The 17710-nt window shown below is 41.7% G+C and overlaps 1 protein-coding gene across 1 annotated transcript; it reads left to right on the top strand.

Annotated features, from left to right (window-relative positions):
* The first annotated feature begins 207 nt into the window (after nucleotides 1-207).
* Nucleotides 208-17499, top strand: COIL (coilin). Its single transcript, XM_027087130.1, has 7 exons — nucleotides 208-469; nucleotides 8169-9270; nucleotides 9394-9480; nucleotides 9972-10019; nucleotides 11939-12008; nucleotides 14804-14892; nucleotides 16544-17499. The coding sequence occupies exons 1-7, from the start codon at nucleotides 225-227 to the stop codon at nucleotides 16652-16654; spliced, it is 1752 nt and encodes a 583-aa protein (XP_026942931.1). The 5' UTR covers nucleotides 208-224; the 3' UTR covers nucleotides 16655-17499.
* Nucleotides 17500-17710: the final 211 nt, after the last annotated feature.

Here is a 17710-nt window from a genome sequence, read left to right as displayed (position 1 = left end):
GCTCAGCAGGAAAGGAATAAAGGCATTTCGCTTATTCTCTTCCCTAGCCCTGTCTTGAGCGGACCTGAATCAATCCCGCTCCGCGTTCTCGTCATTCACTAAGCCTGGAGCAGCCGTTTGCCACCAACAGGTGGCACCCGTTAACAGGCTCCAGGGGGCGGGCCCCGAGCACGCCTCTCGGCGGCCCCGTGGAGTCTCTCGGCTTCCGTTGCGCATCGAGCAAGATGGCAGCCTCCGAGACGGTTAGGCTACGCCTTCAATTTGATTACCCGCCGCCAGCCACCCCGCACTGCATGTCCTTCTGGCTTCTCATCGACTTGAACAGATGCCGAGTAGTCACGGATCTCATCAGTCTCATCCGCCAGCGCTTCGGCTTCAGTTCTGGGGCCCTCCTGGGCCTCTACTTGGAGGGGGGGCTCTTGCCCCCCGCCGAGAGTGCGCGCCTGGTACGAGACAACGACTGCCTCAGGTGCGCGGGCGGGATGGGGGCACGGCGGTGGGGCGCCGGGGACGAGCCTGCGCACGTCCGGGGGCGCCTCCGGCGTCTGGAGACCGCGTGTGGGTGTGGGTCCGAGTGAGGGTCGGGGTGAGCTGGGGGGGGGCTGTCAAACTGCACTTCCGTGAACCCCGGAGATTCTGATTGGTCCAGTCAGGTTTGGGGCTCAGGAGTCTGCATTGTAACTAGCATCCTTCCCCGGGAAGCTTCTAATGCAGAAGGTTGGTGGACCACACTTGGAAAAACGCTGATCTTGGGTGTGGGCAGGGCCCGCGTTTCTTCCAGCCTTGACTTAAAAAGCGCTCACTTAGCCGGGCACAGTGTTAGGTGCGCGGGGTGCCGGGCGTGCCTGAGACCCGGCCTTCCCCTGGCAGTTCGCAGGGTCAGGTGCCGGAGACCCAAGCAAACGGACCCGCAGTCATGTTTTCTTCACCGCTTGCAGCGTGTCCAATCTCAGAGCTCCTGCGATACCCCCTGGGACTGGTGGGCGTCATTCAGTGTCTCACCTGGGTTCACTTAAATAGGTGTTTGGAACCTTTTGGGTTGTGAATTGGGAAACAAAATAGTTTTAAATATGCTTTTGGAAGTTTTAAAAGATGATACTGAGATGAGTATCAAGGAGCGGTTGTGGTGTAAATTGCTCACGTGTGGCTGATTTATCTCAATAAAATGGTAAGACACGATTTCAGTTCGGATTCATATCTTGGACTGATTTATTCAGGGCTTCTTTTTAAAAGCTTCATCTACAGTGAAAGAAATTCTAGAGTTGTGAACCAGGCTACTTACTTCTGCTTGCCATTTGTGGAATGTTGAATATTCCTTTCCCCAGAGTATGTCAGATTCGTAAGATTTCTTCAGAGCATCAGGGAATTTAACTTGGAACAACTGCTACATCTTTGAGCATATGTGTGTCGTTCTCTCTTTTAAAAGCAGGAACACTGATTTACTAATAACGTTTAGCTGTTTCCAGTGACAATTTGAAATAATCCAAGTTTCAAAAAGAGGTCTTTTTCCTTTTTATTCACTGTGAAATAGATCTCCATTCTCTCTGCAATTCAGGGACTATTTAAATATTGCAGTTGTAAGGACTGCATCCTCTCCTGTTAAGTTTACTTTCTGATCTATCTCCTGTCTAATGAATTAATAACTTGCTGATGGCTAACTGCAGTTATACTTCATTTAATGAATCGTCTGGAAATTAGACTCTTTATAATGAAGTCAACAGTGTCAAAAGCAAACCATGAAAGCTGTTATGGGAAATAAATACAGCACAATGGCAGGCAGAATTCCTCCTAAACACCAGAATGCACAATTGCATATGGCAAGGAATACCTCTGCAGCTAGCTTCAGTGGTAAATGGGGCAGACCTTAGGAAAAAGTTGAATCTGGAAAAGTTTTGTATGTTTTCGTGGTTTCATGTCCATAGTCATTCTCTGTCTTCCCCTGACAGACTCACTTTTCTTCAGAGCTACAGAAGAAAACAGTTTCTTTTCTCAAAGATACCCAATATTGTTGGAGTAGACCAAAATAACTAGTTTTGTGTTTCTGTATATTATGTTCTTGTGTCATGTGGAGTGGATAATTATCTGACTGGATAATCATACCAGGTTTTGCTGCTAAGTGCAGAAGATGGTTGAAAAGAAGAGATCATCGTGGAACACAAATGGTCAGGGAATTTCACAGTGCCTTGAAGGTTGGATAGCCTCGTACAGTTGTGGAGGCAAAAGCTACCCTGACTTGGTGAAGGGATGAGTTTGACCAGCAGAAGAATTCTGTTGGGATTGCCAGGAGTGCTGAGAGAGCTCCCATGAGGAGAAGCGGAGCCTGGTTGTGGGAATCCTGAGAACTAGCCCTGGAGGCGCGAGCATCTCCACACTTGTGTGCCATGGCCACTTCCTCACAGCCCCTTCTTTTGAGCCCCCAGAATCTGACTTCCTCTGCCCCCAGGCTGCTAACGTGGAGCTCCTCAAGGCGGTCTCCATCTCCCCTGGGAGGAGGAAGTGCTCCCATTTGCCTGGAGCCCCATCCATCTGCTAGGGCTGCTCTAACAAAACACCACAGGCTTATGCAACCGAAATTTCCCTCTCACAGTTCTGGAGGCTGGAAGTCCAAGGTTAAGTGTTGGCAAGTTTTGTTTCTTTTTGAGGCCTCTCTGCTTGGCTAGTAGGTGTCTCTCTTCTTACTGTGTCCTCACATGACCTTTTTTCTGTCCTCAGAAAAAGGCACGTGACCTGGTGTCTCTTTGTGTGTCCAGATTTTCTCTCTCATAAGGACACCAGTCAGATTGGATTAGGGCCCCGCTCTTAACTGCCTCATCTTAACTTGATTACCTCTTTAAAGGCCCTGTCTCTAAATACAGTCACATTTAGAGGTACTATGGGTTAGGGCTTCAGCATAAGAATTTTGAGGGGACACAGTACATCCCATAACACCCCCTGAAGAGAGCTTCACAGAGGCCTGGCTGCAGCACCTGGAGAGCGACCAGCTGGAGTGAGATCTCCCTGTTGAAGAGCCATTCTGTGAGGAAACAGAATGCCTTCTCTCCTCTGTCACTCTTTTGACTCTGCGGCATTTAATACTGATTATTAAATGCTGAACATTAGAGATGAGCTCTCATTTCATGTTGCTGTGATCAGTGGCTCCTTGGATAGCCAGCCAAGCCCCTCTTGACATGTCTGTGAGGCTGGCAGTGGGAGTGAAGAAGACAGAGCGTCTGAGCCAGGCTGAGGGCAGTTTGGTTTCCTGAAACCTCGGGAGCCAAAGAAGATACTTGCCGTTAAGGCTGCCGATCCTTGTGCAGCTCTGGGTCTCTTGACGCTCAGTCTCGTTTTGTAGCGCGCTGATGGTTTTGGGGATATAGAATACTGAGAGCTCTTCTCTCACGTTCAGGAGTGTGTTTGTCCAATGCCCGTGGGTGAGCAGAGACCAGTGGAAGTTAGGCCTGGGCTGCTTTCATTGTGGAACATTGATAGTCCCTTCCTATTCTTTTATTAAAACAAAGCAAACAAAAAGGCTTATTGTTAAAAAAAAATTATACTTCAAAATAGTTCAGGGTACAAAATCCCTTATTTCTTTTCTCACGTACTCTTCCTACACCCCACTCTCCAGAAGTATCCTCAGTTAAATTTGGAGTGTCTTTTCCATACATATGCAAACATATATACTTAGGCTCTTTAAATACACATGTCATTATAATATACATTTTTTCCTGCACCTCACTTTTTTTTACCTAACGTATCTTGGGTATCTTTCATTTTAGTATATACGATATGTGATGCAATTGCTACGTCGTTCTTTTTAAATGCTATATTATTCCTTTGCATGGCCATGTTAATTTATTTAACCAGCCCCTTATTAATGGACATTTTAGGTGGTAATCTTAGTTTGAGTGGGCTTCTATAATAAAAATACCATAAACTGGGTAGCTTATAAATAACAGAAGTTTAATTCTCACAGTTTAGAGGCCAAGGAGCCCAAGATCAAGGTGCTGGCAGACTTTATGGTCTGGTGAGGGCTTGCTTTCTGGTTCACAGATGGTACCTTCTTCCTGTGTCCTTACATGGTAGAAGGGGACTAGGGAGCCCTGGGGGTCTCTTTCATAAGGGCGCTAATCCCATTCATGAGGGCTTTACCCTTATGATGTAATCACTTCCCAAAGGCCCCATCTCCTAACACCATAACATTGGAGGGTTAGGATTTCAACATATGAATTTGGGGGGGACACCAAAACATTCAGCCCTTGGCAGTTGTCATCTGGTTTTCACTGTTACATAATGCTGTGGTGAGTATTCTTCTATATCTTTGTGTACTTGGGCAATGATTCAGTAAGATACATTCCCAGAAGGGGTACTCCTTGGTCAAATTTTAAAATTTGATAAATACTGTCAAGTTGGCCTCCAGAAGAGTTGTACAGGTCTGTATTTATGCCAGAAATATATGAGTTACTTTTGTTCAATATTGTGCGAAAGGTAAGAGAGCAGAGTGATTAAGAGCTCAGGGTCTGGAATCAGAACCCTGGATTCAAATCTTGGCTCTATGACTCATTAGCTGTGTGCCCTTGGTCAGGTAACTTACTCCTCTGAAGGTGGTAATGCAGGGCACTGCAAGCAGCAGCTAGACAGGAGGGAGGCTGCAGGGAACAGGTGGGACCCAAAGAGATTGCAGGTCCCTGCTTTCACCCTCTTTGTTGAATTTCACCTCCATTTGATGGGACAAGTTCATTAAAAACCCATCAACTCCTGCCCTCAGAGGACTAACAACATTCACTGTATTAATAAAAATTAGAGCTAACATTTAGATAACACTTGCTCTGAGCCCAGCACGGCTCTAGATATATATGATAGCTCATCTGAGTACTATAATTATTACTGTTACCCCCATTTGTACAGATGGGAAAAGTTGAGGTAATGATATTTTAAAATTTTAACTAAAGGCAGAAGAAGGATTTGAATCCAGTCACTTTGGCCTTGGCAGGCAATGGCTAGTGGGAGTGGGGAGGTGTCAGGCAGTGCAGATGGGCATGTCTGTATTTATGTATGATAGAATCCTAGAGGTGAACTTGCAAATTGAAAGGGAATACCTTGCATTTTGATACTAGTGCCCAGTTTGCCCTGCAAAGAGTTTGAATGAACAGTGGAGAGTCTGTTTTAAACATTTCTTGGGATCAAATCTCTTTCATTGCTAATTATACAGGTAATTCACTTTTCTTTGTAAAAGGACAGCTACATTCACTTCCGTTTGTAAAAGGACAGTTACATTTGTTGTCTGTGATCCAAGTGGGGAAATGAAGAACATTGCCAGGGAAAGTGTCCACCCTGAAAAGAATGGTAACTGAGCAGACCCAGGTGAAACGTTTCTTGTTCTCTGGATGGTGTTTTGTTTCTCAGTCTTAATATGCTCCAAACTGAAATTACTCTCTTCAGGAGTAGCAGGTAGCGAGGCTGCAGCAGTCACAGGTCAAGTGTCCACAGATCCATGATCTTCAGGATGGGTGAGGTGATGACAGGAGCTGCTCTTGAAAGCATGATGCTGTTGTAGGCTCCTTTGAAAGCCAGGGGTCCTGCCTACACGGGATGCAGCACGTGCAGTGTTCCAGTGAATTAATGAACCACAGTGACTGAACAGAAGGTCTTGCATCCATTTTCAAAGTGTGATGGAAAGTTTGGTACTAATTGTCATCTCAGAATTGAAACTTGAATCATAGCATTGCTACAGGTGAAAACAAATTAATCAAGAATGTTATGGAAAGTTCCATATCCAGGAAGTTCCTAAGTAGTTCTTAGATTCACAGGATGCCAAACTAGCTTTTGCCTGTTTAAGAATTACTTTCTTGCTGCTAGGTGCCAAGGTCCACAGCTGAGAACAGGGGGTAATGAGTTTTATTTAAGTCCCTGCTCTTTCAGAGTTTTATTTCTCTCTTCATCCTACTCCTGGTATCAGTAGCTTTTATTTTATCTTCACTTGTATGTGTCTGTGTATTTGTGTATCCTGAAGAATAATTGAGGATTTTTTTCAACTACCACATTGAGATAAATCCACAGGATTACTATACCTTAAAAAAAATTAAAGAATGCCTATAATCTATCTTATTACTCACCAATTATACTTTATTTTCTATTTTTTAAAAATAAATTTATTTATTTTTGGCTGCATTGGGTCTTCGTTGCTGCGTGCGGGCTTTCTCTAATTGTGGCGAGCGGGGACTACTCTTCGTTGAGGTGCGCAGGCTTCTCATTGCGGTGGCTTCTCTTGTTGCGGAGCACGGGCTCTAGGCCCGTGGGCTCAGTAGTTGTGGCTCCCGGGCTCTAGAGCGCAGGCTCAGTAGTTGTGGCGCACGGGCTTAGTTGCTCCGCGGCATGTGGGATCTTCCCGGACCAGGGCTCGAACCCATGTCCCCTGCATTGGCAGGCAGATTCTTAACCACTGTGCCACCAGGGAAGCCCTGTACTTTATTTTCAAATATGATTGTCCACATCTTTCCCTGGTCACTAAAAGTACTTGATGAAAGATACAGCTGGATGTAAATGTATTGAAAGAATAATGTATGTTTTTAGGAGACATTTTTTAAAAATAAATTTATTTATTTTATTTATTTTTGGCTGCATTGGGTCTTCGTTGCTGTGCATGGGCTTTCTCTAGCTGCGGTGAGCGGGGGCTACTCTTTGTTGCAGTGAGTGGGCTTCTCATTGCAGTGACTTCTCGTTGCAGAGCACGGGCTCTAGGCATGTGGGCTTCAGTAGTTGTGGCATGTGGGCTCAGTAGTTTTGGCTCACGGGCTCTAGAGTGCAGGCTCAGTAGTTGTGGCTTACGGGCCTAGTTGCTCCATGGCATGTGGGATCTTCCTGGACCAGGGCTTGAACCCATGTCCGCTGCATTGGCAGGCGGATTCTTAACCATTGCGCCACCAGGGAAGCCCCAGCAGGCATTTTTAAACACCCACTATGTGCTTGACATTGACGACACTCATTCAGCTCTCTGTCACTGGGCTGTGCCTATTAGAATTAGCTGTTGCCGGTTCATGGAGGAACAGAATTCCTTTACTATAGTGAAATGACTTTGGATGAACTGTATATTAGTCAGAGTTCTCCAGAGAAACAGAAACAGTAGGAGATGATATAGATATAGACATAGCTATAGCTCTAGGTACAGAAATGAGATTTATTATAAGGACCTGACTCATGAGATTATGAAGACAGAGAAGTCCCAAGATCTGCAGTCGGCAAACTGGAGACCTGGGAAAGCTGATGATAAAGTTCCGGCCCAAGTGCAAAGGCCAGGAAAGCAGATGGTGTGTTTCAGTCTGATTCCTTGTCTGAGGCAGAAGTTCTTCTGACGTCCCAGCTCAAAGACAGGCAGGCAGGGAAAGCGGATTCCCTCTTGCTCAGCCTTTTATTCCGTTCAGGCCTTCAGGGGATTGGGTGAGGGCCATTCACACTGGGACCATCTGCTCACAAAGGCAGTCTATTTAGTGTACAAATTCAAATGTTAATCTGATCCTGAAACACCCTGACAGACATGCCCAGAACAATGTTTAACCAAATATCTGGTCACCCCAGGGCCTAGTCAAATTGGCACATAAAATCAATAATCACCAAATGTTAAGGAATTTTACGATGGCTGTCAGTACCGCAGAGAACATAAATTATAAATTGTTCGGTGTTTTCCTAAATTTAAACAAAATGAAATCTGATTTTTAAAATAGTGGCTTACAGTTAAACCCAAAACGGATAGTTAGCATCATCACCATTTAGCGCAGGCGTATAATGTAGTGGAAAGGTTGTGGACGTTGACGCTACACAAACAGGTTTGAATCCTATTTCTGTGGCTTATTAGCTGTGGATCCTGGGCAGTTACTTGTCTGAACCATAATTTTGTGATCTGTTTTAAAATGAAAGATACTTACTTCATGGTCGTGTTTAGATTAGAGAAAATCTATAGGAAATGTTTAGGATGCAGTAGTTGATCAATAAATAAATTTAGTCATTTGAAAGTTGACTGTAAGTGATGCCATATAGGCCATTTTGTTAAAAAGAGTCTTTTGTCCTTAAGCAATTCGACATTTTTTCATTGCCTGATGACAGTGACAGTTTGCAGTCCTCTTAGTATATAACTACATCCTGGAGACATGCTTATGAATTACTTACTAAAGCTTTCTCTCTTGTTCTTTTGATAGAGTTAAATTAGAAGAGAGAGGAGTTGCTGAGAGTCCTGCAACAGTTAACAATGGTGATAGTACTCGTTTATTACCTAGAAAAGCAAAGAAGCGGGCATTTAAGTTGGAGGAAGATGAAGAAACCGAACTAGATTACAAAAATTCAAAGAAGCGTTGGAAGAGGCATGAGAACAATAAAAGTGAGAAGACCTTGGATCTAGAACCAAAAGTTGTCACAGATCAGAGTGTGAGTAAAAAAAACAAGAGGAAAAAGAAAGCCACATGTGGTGTAGTGGATGCTGATGGTGGAGAGACCGAAAGAAAATCACCAAAGAAAACGGAGAAATGTGAATATAAAAAGCAGGCAAAGACTCCCAAGTCTTCTAAAGCACAGTCAGTGAAAGAGTGGACCATCCTGAAGTACAGTCCTCCAAAAGGTCCTGCTGCTAGAAACAGCCTTGTGAAAGCCAAAAGAAAAGGTGGCCCAGGCATTCCTACAAAAGAGAGTCCCGACGACTCCTCAGAGTCTGAGTCTTATCATGAATCAACCAGTGATGGTCTCAGCAATGTCATCTTGGAGGTCACACATTCCCCAGAGAAAATCTCGACTGAAGTATCAAAGGAAGGATCCTCTATGAAAACCACAACTGCAAACAAAGGGGCTGCAAATACTGGTTTTACCTCTACCCCCATCAAGGGCAAGACCTCCAGAACATCATCTTCTAGTTCAGACTCTAGTTCAGAGTCAGATAACCAATGTGTGATGTCAAAGAGTACCCCGGTGTGTACTGCAGATTTCTTAAAGACTGTAGGTCTCTTTGCAGGAAAACGTCCAGGGCCATCCTCACAGGTTCCAAATGCTGCTGGATGGAAGCAGTCGGACTCAAATGGTGGCAGACAGGCCCTTGGTCCTCCTCCCAATGTGACTCTCCCCATCACTTTGGGAAGAGGTTGGAGTAGGGGAGAGGACCTTCTTTCTTGGAAGGGAGCGAGGGGTCGGGGTATGCGGGGCAGAGGTCGAGGACGAGGGCATGCTGTTCCCTGTGTTTTAAATAGAAATGCTGATTATCAGAAGCAACAGCAGTTGAATGAAATGGTGACAAACTCATCTACTGTTATCCAGGTAAGTATTATTTATTGTGAGTTTACCTCTTCCCCTTTCCTCATGTAGTGTTTCTGGAATTGATGTCATGGGTTCACAGTTTCTCACTAGTAACAAAATCACATGACTAATACTGTTTTTCAGAATCCCATAGAGACACACAAGAAGGACTACAGTCTCTTACCGCTTTTAGCAGCTGCCCCTCAAGTTGGAGAAAAGATTGCATTTAAGGTATATTTTTAAAAAACAACAATAGTTACAACAAAAAAGATTATTCCCCCCTAAATAAACTTACTCATTAACATGTCAGGTTACATTTATATTTATAATTTAATATATATTAATAAAATTTAATAAATTTATTAAACTAGTTTATATTAAATCATATTTCTAATAACTCTTCCTGGATCATATCTTTCGTGTTCTCTTGCCTAGCATGTAGTAGGTGCCTAGTAATTGTTTTCTGAATGAGTAGAAATGGCTCAGCCTGGTGTCTGGAACATAGCAAGTGCTCAATAAAAAAAGCCTCTGCATATCATCCCAAAAGCCTCCGAAACCCCAAAAAAAAGCTTTCCTACTGGAACCCCTGTTTTGCCACAGGCTCATGGTAGGGCTCCCAGAGAGGTGGAGTGGGCACCCCAATATTGTGTGTTTTGTTTTCTCAGGTAGGGGAAAGGAGCCACAGGGCATGTGTCTTTGTGAGTTTTTTTCTTCTTTTTTAGCTTTTGGAACTAACATCCGATTATTCTCCTGATGTTTCTGACTACAAGGTAAGGTTCTTTATTTTAAAATAATCAAATGTCAGTATATTAAAGAAGCTAAAGTCATGTTTAATGCTGCTAATATGGATAATACGGATTTTTATGGAGTAAATAATGTCATAAAGTAGAAAAAATATTTTCAAAATGTAAACTTTTTGATAGTATCACTTTGAAGTCTCCCAATGTTATTTTTCTTAATACTTGGGAAGAATATAGAATGAGAATGACGAATTTAATTTTTTTTTATTACTCATTTATTTCTAATCAGCTTAGATACACAAAGTTATTTGAGAACCGCTCTCCCATGATCCTAAACTTTGAAAGAGAAAAATAGATAGCTCTCAGCCAGAAAATTTGATTATTTTCAGCATAGGAATCTACTTCATATATTTGTGAATTACTACTGGTTATTATCATCTAATATGTTTTGTTTTGCTTTACCAGTTAACCACTGGTAGTTCACAAATACTGTCCTTGGAATTTACTCACTTAATATTTGTACAGGACTTCATGTTGGCATATGAACTTTATCACAGTTCAGTAAAAGTTTGACTCAATCAGTAATTACATGTTTCCTTCCCTTTCTCACCCATTCAAAATTTTGCTGAAAATCTTGTTAAAATGCATACTTTCTTATTTTGATGTGAGATTCAGAATGTAAGTCCATTTTTTTAAGGGAATAATTGATAACGTTAATATATAACGTATAATATTATAACGTATAATATAGTGATACAGATAAGGTATAAGAAGATTTGATTCAATCTGAGTTGATCCCTAGGTAGCCTTTTAAAATCTTGGTAAGAATCTTTCTTCAAAAGCAGGCTAGAAGAAGAATCAGTTCATGAAGGGATTTGGTTGGTTAGTTCTGGGTAACTGGTGTTTTATCATCTTTTTCATCTTAGCCCCTTAATATAGGTGACCACATAACTTATATAAATCAGAACACTTGTGAGTGAAAAGGATGAATATTGTATTAATAATTATACTGAAAGGAAATGTAAATGGACCTGTCTTGGGCAAACCAGGATGTTTTTTCACCCTACCATAGATGACTAATTCAATTCTGTGTTACATGAGGAAATGGAGATAAACATGAGTTGGTATGTCCCACGGCCTCTACCAATTGTTGATTCTACATGATATTGATTTTTTTTAAACTCATATTAAATGGATGTTGGTCATTATAGTTATCATCTTGGTAAGCTATTTGCTTACTTTATTTCCCAGTGTTTTTAGAACTTTTTTGAAGTTGCTTTCAAAACCGTTTCAAGGGTGAAAATCAGTATCACTTTTTTGCTTTGATGTCAAGTACTTTTATCCAGCTAGATCATTGGCTTTATTCATTAAGCTTGTCTTTAAAAGTCAAATCTACCTTCAAAGAATGTAGTCTCCTCAGCCTCTAACCTGTCTCATTTGTATCCGTGGAATTTTAATTTATGGAGGTGACTGAGTGATGACACAGAGAAGTCAGTGCTACTGAGAAAGGAATTTATTACTTACATTTCCCGAGAGAAGAGGGGGATGCCACACCAGGCGGGACCACAGGGGACAGCACCTGGTTGTGGCTGGGAGGCAGAAGCAGGAGGGAGGAGCTTTTATCGGGGTTTCCTTGGTGTAGGCAAGGCAGGGTGAGGGAGACAGCTTAGGATCAGCTAGTCTGAATAAGTAGCAGGCTGTTGGCTAGAGGGGCTGTCCCTGTTTGGTACCTGCTCCTGGGATGATTGAGACCAGGGGAAATGCTGGCTTGGTATGTGGGAGTTTTATTTCAAATGCATGTTGATTTATTTAAAAACTTTTTTTGTTGAGATAAAACCCACATAACAAAACTCACTATTTAACTGTTTTAAACTGTGCAATTCAGTGGCTTTAGTATATTCATAATAGTTGACATGTTGATTTTTGACTTGAACTTTTGTTTTTGAAAGGAAGGAAAAATATTAAGCCATAATCCGGAGACCCAGCAAGTAGATATAGAAATTCTTTCATCTTTACCTGGTGAGTGTTCTAGAAAAGAATTTGGCAGTGTAGGCTCTTCACATCTACACTGGTTTCTAAACAGCTTTCACACACAGGCGCTGCTGTCTTCCTTGGCCCCCATGGCTGCCTGGCGCTCTGCATACCTCTGTCAGCACAGAGTGGCCGGGAGGGTGGGTGCTGCACTCCCACAAGTGGAGGTGCGTGTCTACTAAGAGTTGTTGGGTTTGTTCCCAGAGCTGTTAGGCGAGTTGTTCTTCTTACTGTAGTTATGTAATTTCGTGAAATTACATAAATTGATGAAAATTGATGGCAAAAAAAATTATGTCTGTGAAACCTAAGTTGAATGCTGACTCAGGATTGTTACTGAAAAATTTGCTTTTGAATTATATGTGGTGGGTCAGCTATAAGAGATTGGGAGGAATTTGGTAAAAATCTGTGAAGATTCTACACTTACATTGTGTTGCTAGCTTTTGTATTCTTTTTATTATTATTATTCATTCTTGCATCACTTTAAAAAAAAACCCAAAACTCAAAAATTGTGGAAATTACATATATACATTAAGGATATGATTTATAAAAGAAAGACAGCTCTAGTTGGTGGACTCATAAGACCTGCTAGCTCTGTTTCAAAAGATTGGCAAATGAACATACTTCTGTGTGTTAAGTCAAAATAAAATGTCTAAAGTATAAGTGTATCCACACGCTCACACATTATTTTAAATGGTTCCCTGCTTTATCCCTGATTCACCCCACCCATTATTGGTTCTGAAATCCTGGAATAAGAGGGCTTTTACTGTATATGGCTTAACTGGGGTTGTGTTTGCAGGGGTCCCTGGCCAGGGAGTAGAGGAGATCTCTTTTTCTTTAGCAGACTCTAAGGAGTTGATTATTTTCTGTTCGTGTTTAAATAAGGTAGTGAGTAAAAGAGTCAAAACTCCAGTACATAGAAATCATTCAAAAAGGTTTTTCAGAGAAACCCCTGGTCGGGGAACAAAGATCACACAAGCCGTGCAGTGCAGCCGGAAAACACACACACAGACACAGAGACACACACAGACACACAGACACAGAGACACACACAGACACACAGACACACACAGACACACACACAGACACACAGACACACACACACACACACACAGAGACACAGACACACACACACACACACACAGACACACACACACACCCCTACCTTCCACTGGTTTTCCAGCTTTCTTCTGATTAGGTTTCATTTGAAGAAATCCCCCTTCTTTGGAATGGTGGACAGAGGTTTGTCCGTGATCAAATTTTGTGGACACAGCCTGATCACTTCTTGTCAGGTGATTGACAGTGATGACATTCAATTAGAACTTTTCTTTTTGGGAGCATCAAGAAACAGTTTATCTGTTTTCTAGCAAAAGTACAGGTAGTCCTCACTTTGCATGTTTCTAATATACATGAATTTCAGTTACCATGATTTAGTTAAATAAAACCAGCTCCCCGGTGACATTGGTATGTAACTCTTAACTGTAGGTAACTGTATAGAGTACCGCTAGCTCTCCCGTCCACAAATCACTGCATAAATAACACATGGCCATATGATTAGTGACAAGTCACATCACTTCTTTCAAAGTCTGTTGGTGGTTGGTCACTGTGCATCTGTTACTCAATTCCCATAACACAGCAAAGTGTGTAGTTGTGCTGCTTCCTTGTCTCTCAGTGATAAATCCACGTAACACCTTACAAAAATGGATAATTGAAATAGGGAATTGGCCAACAAAGATGAAAGCACAACAAAAACAAAAAGTGATAATGCGAAAAGTGACATCCAAATCGAGTTTAAGTGAAATCGTAGAAGAAGTAGCTCACTGTGGGAATGTTGACATTGAGCTTCATGTGAGCTTCTTGATGTCGACGAGGAAAGTGGTTGTGATGAAAGGGATGAGGATGTCCTAGAAGTGACATCAGCAAAAACTTCGCAAAACTGTGAAAAAGAAACTCTCAGAGCTATTTCATGATGTCAAAAGCTCAAAGAATAACAAACTGAGAGGAGTATAACAGTTATGTAAGGCGTAGAAAAGATTCTCACTCTGTACTGTGGTTACATGACAAGAAGGCGAGCACTGCTTAAACTACCCTTGATAAGTTTCTTACAAAGACATAGAACACTTTAATTCTCAGTATTTCTGTTTTTTTTTTTTTTTTTAGTATTTCTGTTTTAAATTAGATCCGTGTACTACATAAATAGCAGTTGTAGTATTTTTTTCATTTCCCTATACAGTAAAGGTTTTAAAGTTTTGACAGAAAATTTTAAAGATCATGAGACAATCATAAGTTTTCCCATTGATTAAGATTGTTTTGCATGATTTCAGCCTGCATGGTCACTTTAACGGCCCCACCCTACCATGTAAAGTGAGGACTGCTGTATTACCAAGTAGTAAGCCTGTGTGATTTCTGAGGATACAGCAAGATATAAGAACTTGGCAGAATTCACATTACCTTCCCTTGTTGAAACATACCAGCTATTTTGGGGATTATCTTGTGGTTACACGTTCTTTTCCGGGATTACTAGTGGTAGCGGATCAAGCTCATTTCTTTTTGATGAAGGAAAGATTGTCACTGATCAGTAGCCGAGAAGCTCCTGTCTTTTGATGCAGGGTTTTCGAAGGCTCTCCCGTCACTGAGCACTCCATACTTTCATGTGTGTCGCCAGCCTCCACATCAATGGACAGTGTGTTTGTGGTTGTTTTTCTAATGATATGAATTCCCTGTAGAGGAACATTTCACTACTGGGAAATGACTTATTGTCTCTCCTTCCTACCGTCTGCTTTCAGCCGTGAAAGAACCTGGGAAGTTTGATCTGGTTTATCACAACGAAAATGGAGCCGAGGTAGTGGAGTACGCGGTGACGCAGGAGAAGAGGGTAGGCGCGCTTCTCTTCTTGGGATTTGCTTGGTCGTCCACTCTCTTGACTGGCCACTGGTGGCCTGGAAGGGGACACTGCAGCTTCCTGAACTGCCTGTGTTAAAATCATAAAGGATCTCAGCCTTGGGGACCTCTGTCGTGCCTGCAGGGTGGCTGTGACAGTGCCAAGTGCCAAGTTAGGGTGCATCTTGAACGTCAGAGAGCCTATAAGACAAGATGCACAAATAAATCTTATTTAAGAGTGTACAGTTGCATAAAATCAGTTTTGGGAGTTCCCTGGTGGCCTAGTGGTTAAGATTCTGGGCTTTCACTGCCATGGCCCTGGTTTAGTCCTTGGTCAGGGAACTGAGATCCCACAAGCCATGTGGCATGGCCAAAAATCAAAATCAAATCAGATCAAATCACAGTTTTATAAGGGTGTCAGTAGAAAAGAGTAGCATTTTAAAAACAAAAGTACACATAAATGTACAGCTTGGGCGATTTTCACCAATGAACATACCCCATGTAGTAACCAGCACCCAGATCAAGAAATAGCACATGAGCAGCCCCTCCAGAAATCTCCATCACGCCTCCTTGCACTTACTACTGCCTCTCAAACGTTAACCATGATTCTGACTTACAACAGCACAGGTCGTTTTGAAGAGTGACGTGAAATGATGAATCTGTCTTTTGATTTTGTTTCAGTCCTTAAATTTCCATTTTAGGAAGTATACGGTTTAGAGCTTTGTAGGCAGCAGACTTGCAGAGTTGCTGGAATGGCTGCCTCATTAGAGTATGGCAGCATTGAAGTGAGTAGAATTTATAGTTAAGAAACCACTTCTTAAGGTGTTTATACTTGAAATGTTATGATAGTATTCTGAGTTTTAGTACTGCAGAGTCACGTTTTATCTGAAATGTGAATTGTGGAAACCCTAAGCTGACTGTATGTTTTGCTTTGTCTTTGGGGTAGATGCCACTCAGGGATTTACTCCAAAAGCACATTTTTAGGGTCTGTGGTAGGCTCAGCAGATATTGCCCAGTCTCCTGTACTTCTTCATTTGCAATATATGCAGCCCCACTTTTTTGTAGAAATGTATTCTTGAAAACTACATTGGAAAATTAAACGTTGCAGGCTTTCCTCTTGGAGGCCTTACTAAACAGCAGCCTGAAATAGGGCCTGTAATTACCTTTTTTGACACTAGATGGCTCTCATTATTCATATGGCCAATGTTAGCTTTGCTTTCTCTTGATAAAATGTGAAATACCTCCTATTTTTAGGCAGCACAGGAAAAGAACTACAGAGCTGCACAAAAGGGCATCAACAGTATAGTGATAACCTTCCTGGGCCACATCTGCCTCCCGGGAGGTCTGTGGGCTGCCCTTCCACAGAGGCTTGCTGGGCAAATCCTCCTGACCGCTTTGTAACCAGCTGCCCTCCGCATACAGCCCCTGCTCTAAATCAAAGAAAGATGAAGTATGTTTACTGTAAAATTTAGCTGCATTCTAGGTAAACAAGACCTTCCACCCTAAATGAACTGAGTTTACTGGGACTCAAATTACTCCAGGTCTTCAAGCATTCTGCATAAATGGAAATTGACTTTTTAAATGACTAAAATTCATACGACCTCAAAATGAAGTCTCTAAACTGAATATTTTCTGTTTTTCCTCAGATCACCATTTTCTGGAGAGAATTAATTGATCCAAGACTGATTATCGAACCTCCAAGTAACACAAAGTGCGGAGCTTCCCTGAGTATGATCTCTCCACCTCATGGTTTATAAATGTCTTATTTGTGAAAGTGACTATAACTTGAACTTCTTTTTTTTCTTTTAAAGAAAATTTGAGAGTTGTTTGCATTTTTGGTTATCTTTACCGCATAGGAAAAAATCTACCTCATCATTTAAAATAACATGGGTGTTGCTTTTTTAGACCTCTTTTTTTTCCGCAGGCTTAATTTTAGTAACAAAATTCAGAACATGACATTCTTCAGGCTTTGTGTATAAAGCAGTATGTATGGTTTCTTCTCGTTTTTATTTTGTTTGACCATCAAGTAGCCATTGTCAGTAGGAGTTTATAATACCAAGTACAAAAAAGTGCTGCATTTCTTGTCTCAGTAAGTTTTATTAAGTAATATTTTAAAACGTGAAAGCATGTTACTTGACTTAATTTTTTAACATTTAAGATGTTCCATTCAATATGGAACGTCTTATACATTTCAAGTATTTTATACTTGTAATTGTCAAGCGTTAACCAGTAGTTGGGTTTATTGCAGGCAGTGAGTTAAGGAATCCTTTCATACTCTTTTCAACTTTCTTTAAAATGAAGGATTCTTAGGGCCTGTGGAGAGCAGTGGAAATAAGTATGTGTGCCTGGGGAAGAACTGGGGCTCCACTCGGGGGAGAGGATTTACTGTGGGCTCAGACCAGGGTTATCTTGCTCCAAGATCCTGAGCGCCTGGCTGAGTGTGCTGGAGTTGGGATCGTGAACAGAAACTTCCTCTTCTGTTATTATTCAGCACAGAACTAAAAAGGCTAAAATACATAGTGTGAAAATTGTTTTCTTTTCACAAAACATCAGATCCCTCCTTCAGCTTTGCAGATTTTAAATAAAATCATATTGAACTAAACTTCCGTGCTGAGTCATCTTGTTCAGTTGAGTTTTGCAAATTGCTGTCTTGTTTTATAGTAATGCAAAAGATTAAAAATTTCTGGAACAAGGTTTGCCTTGACCAAAGACTCTGGTGTTGCAAGGTTTAGTCCAATGGAGTTTGTTAGATTTGGGAGCTATTGGACCAAAGGAGATGCTGTCCAGTTTTAATTTGCATGACATTGATGTGT

Source organism: Aethalodelphis obliquidens, unplaced genomic scaffold (genome assembly GCF_003676395.1).
Source record: "Aethalodelphis obliquidens isolate GAN/ISIS:26980383/991018 unplaced genomic scaffold, ASM367639v1 scaffold58, whole genome shotgun sequence".
Taxonomy (NCBI): domain Eukaryota; kingdom Metazoa; phylum Chordata; class Mammalia; order Artiodactyla; family Delphinidae; genus Aethalodelphis; species Aethalodelphis obliquidens.
The sequence above is the reverse complement of the archived record's forward strand: the minus strand, read 5'-3'. Positions and strand labels throughout refer to the sequence as shown.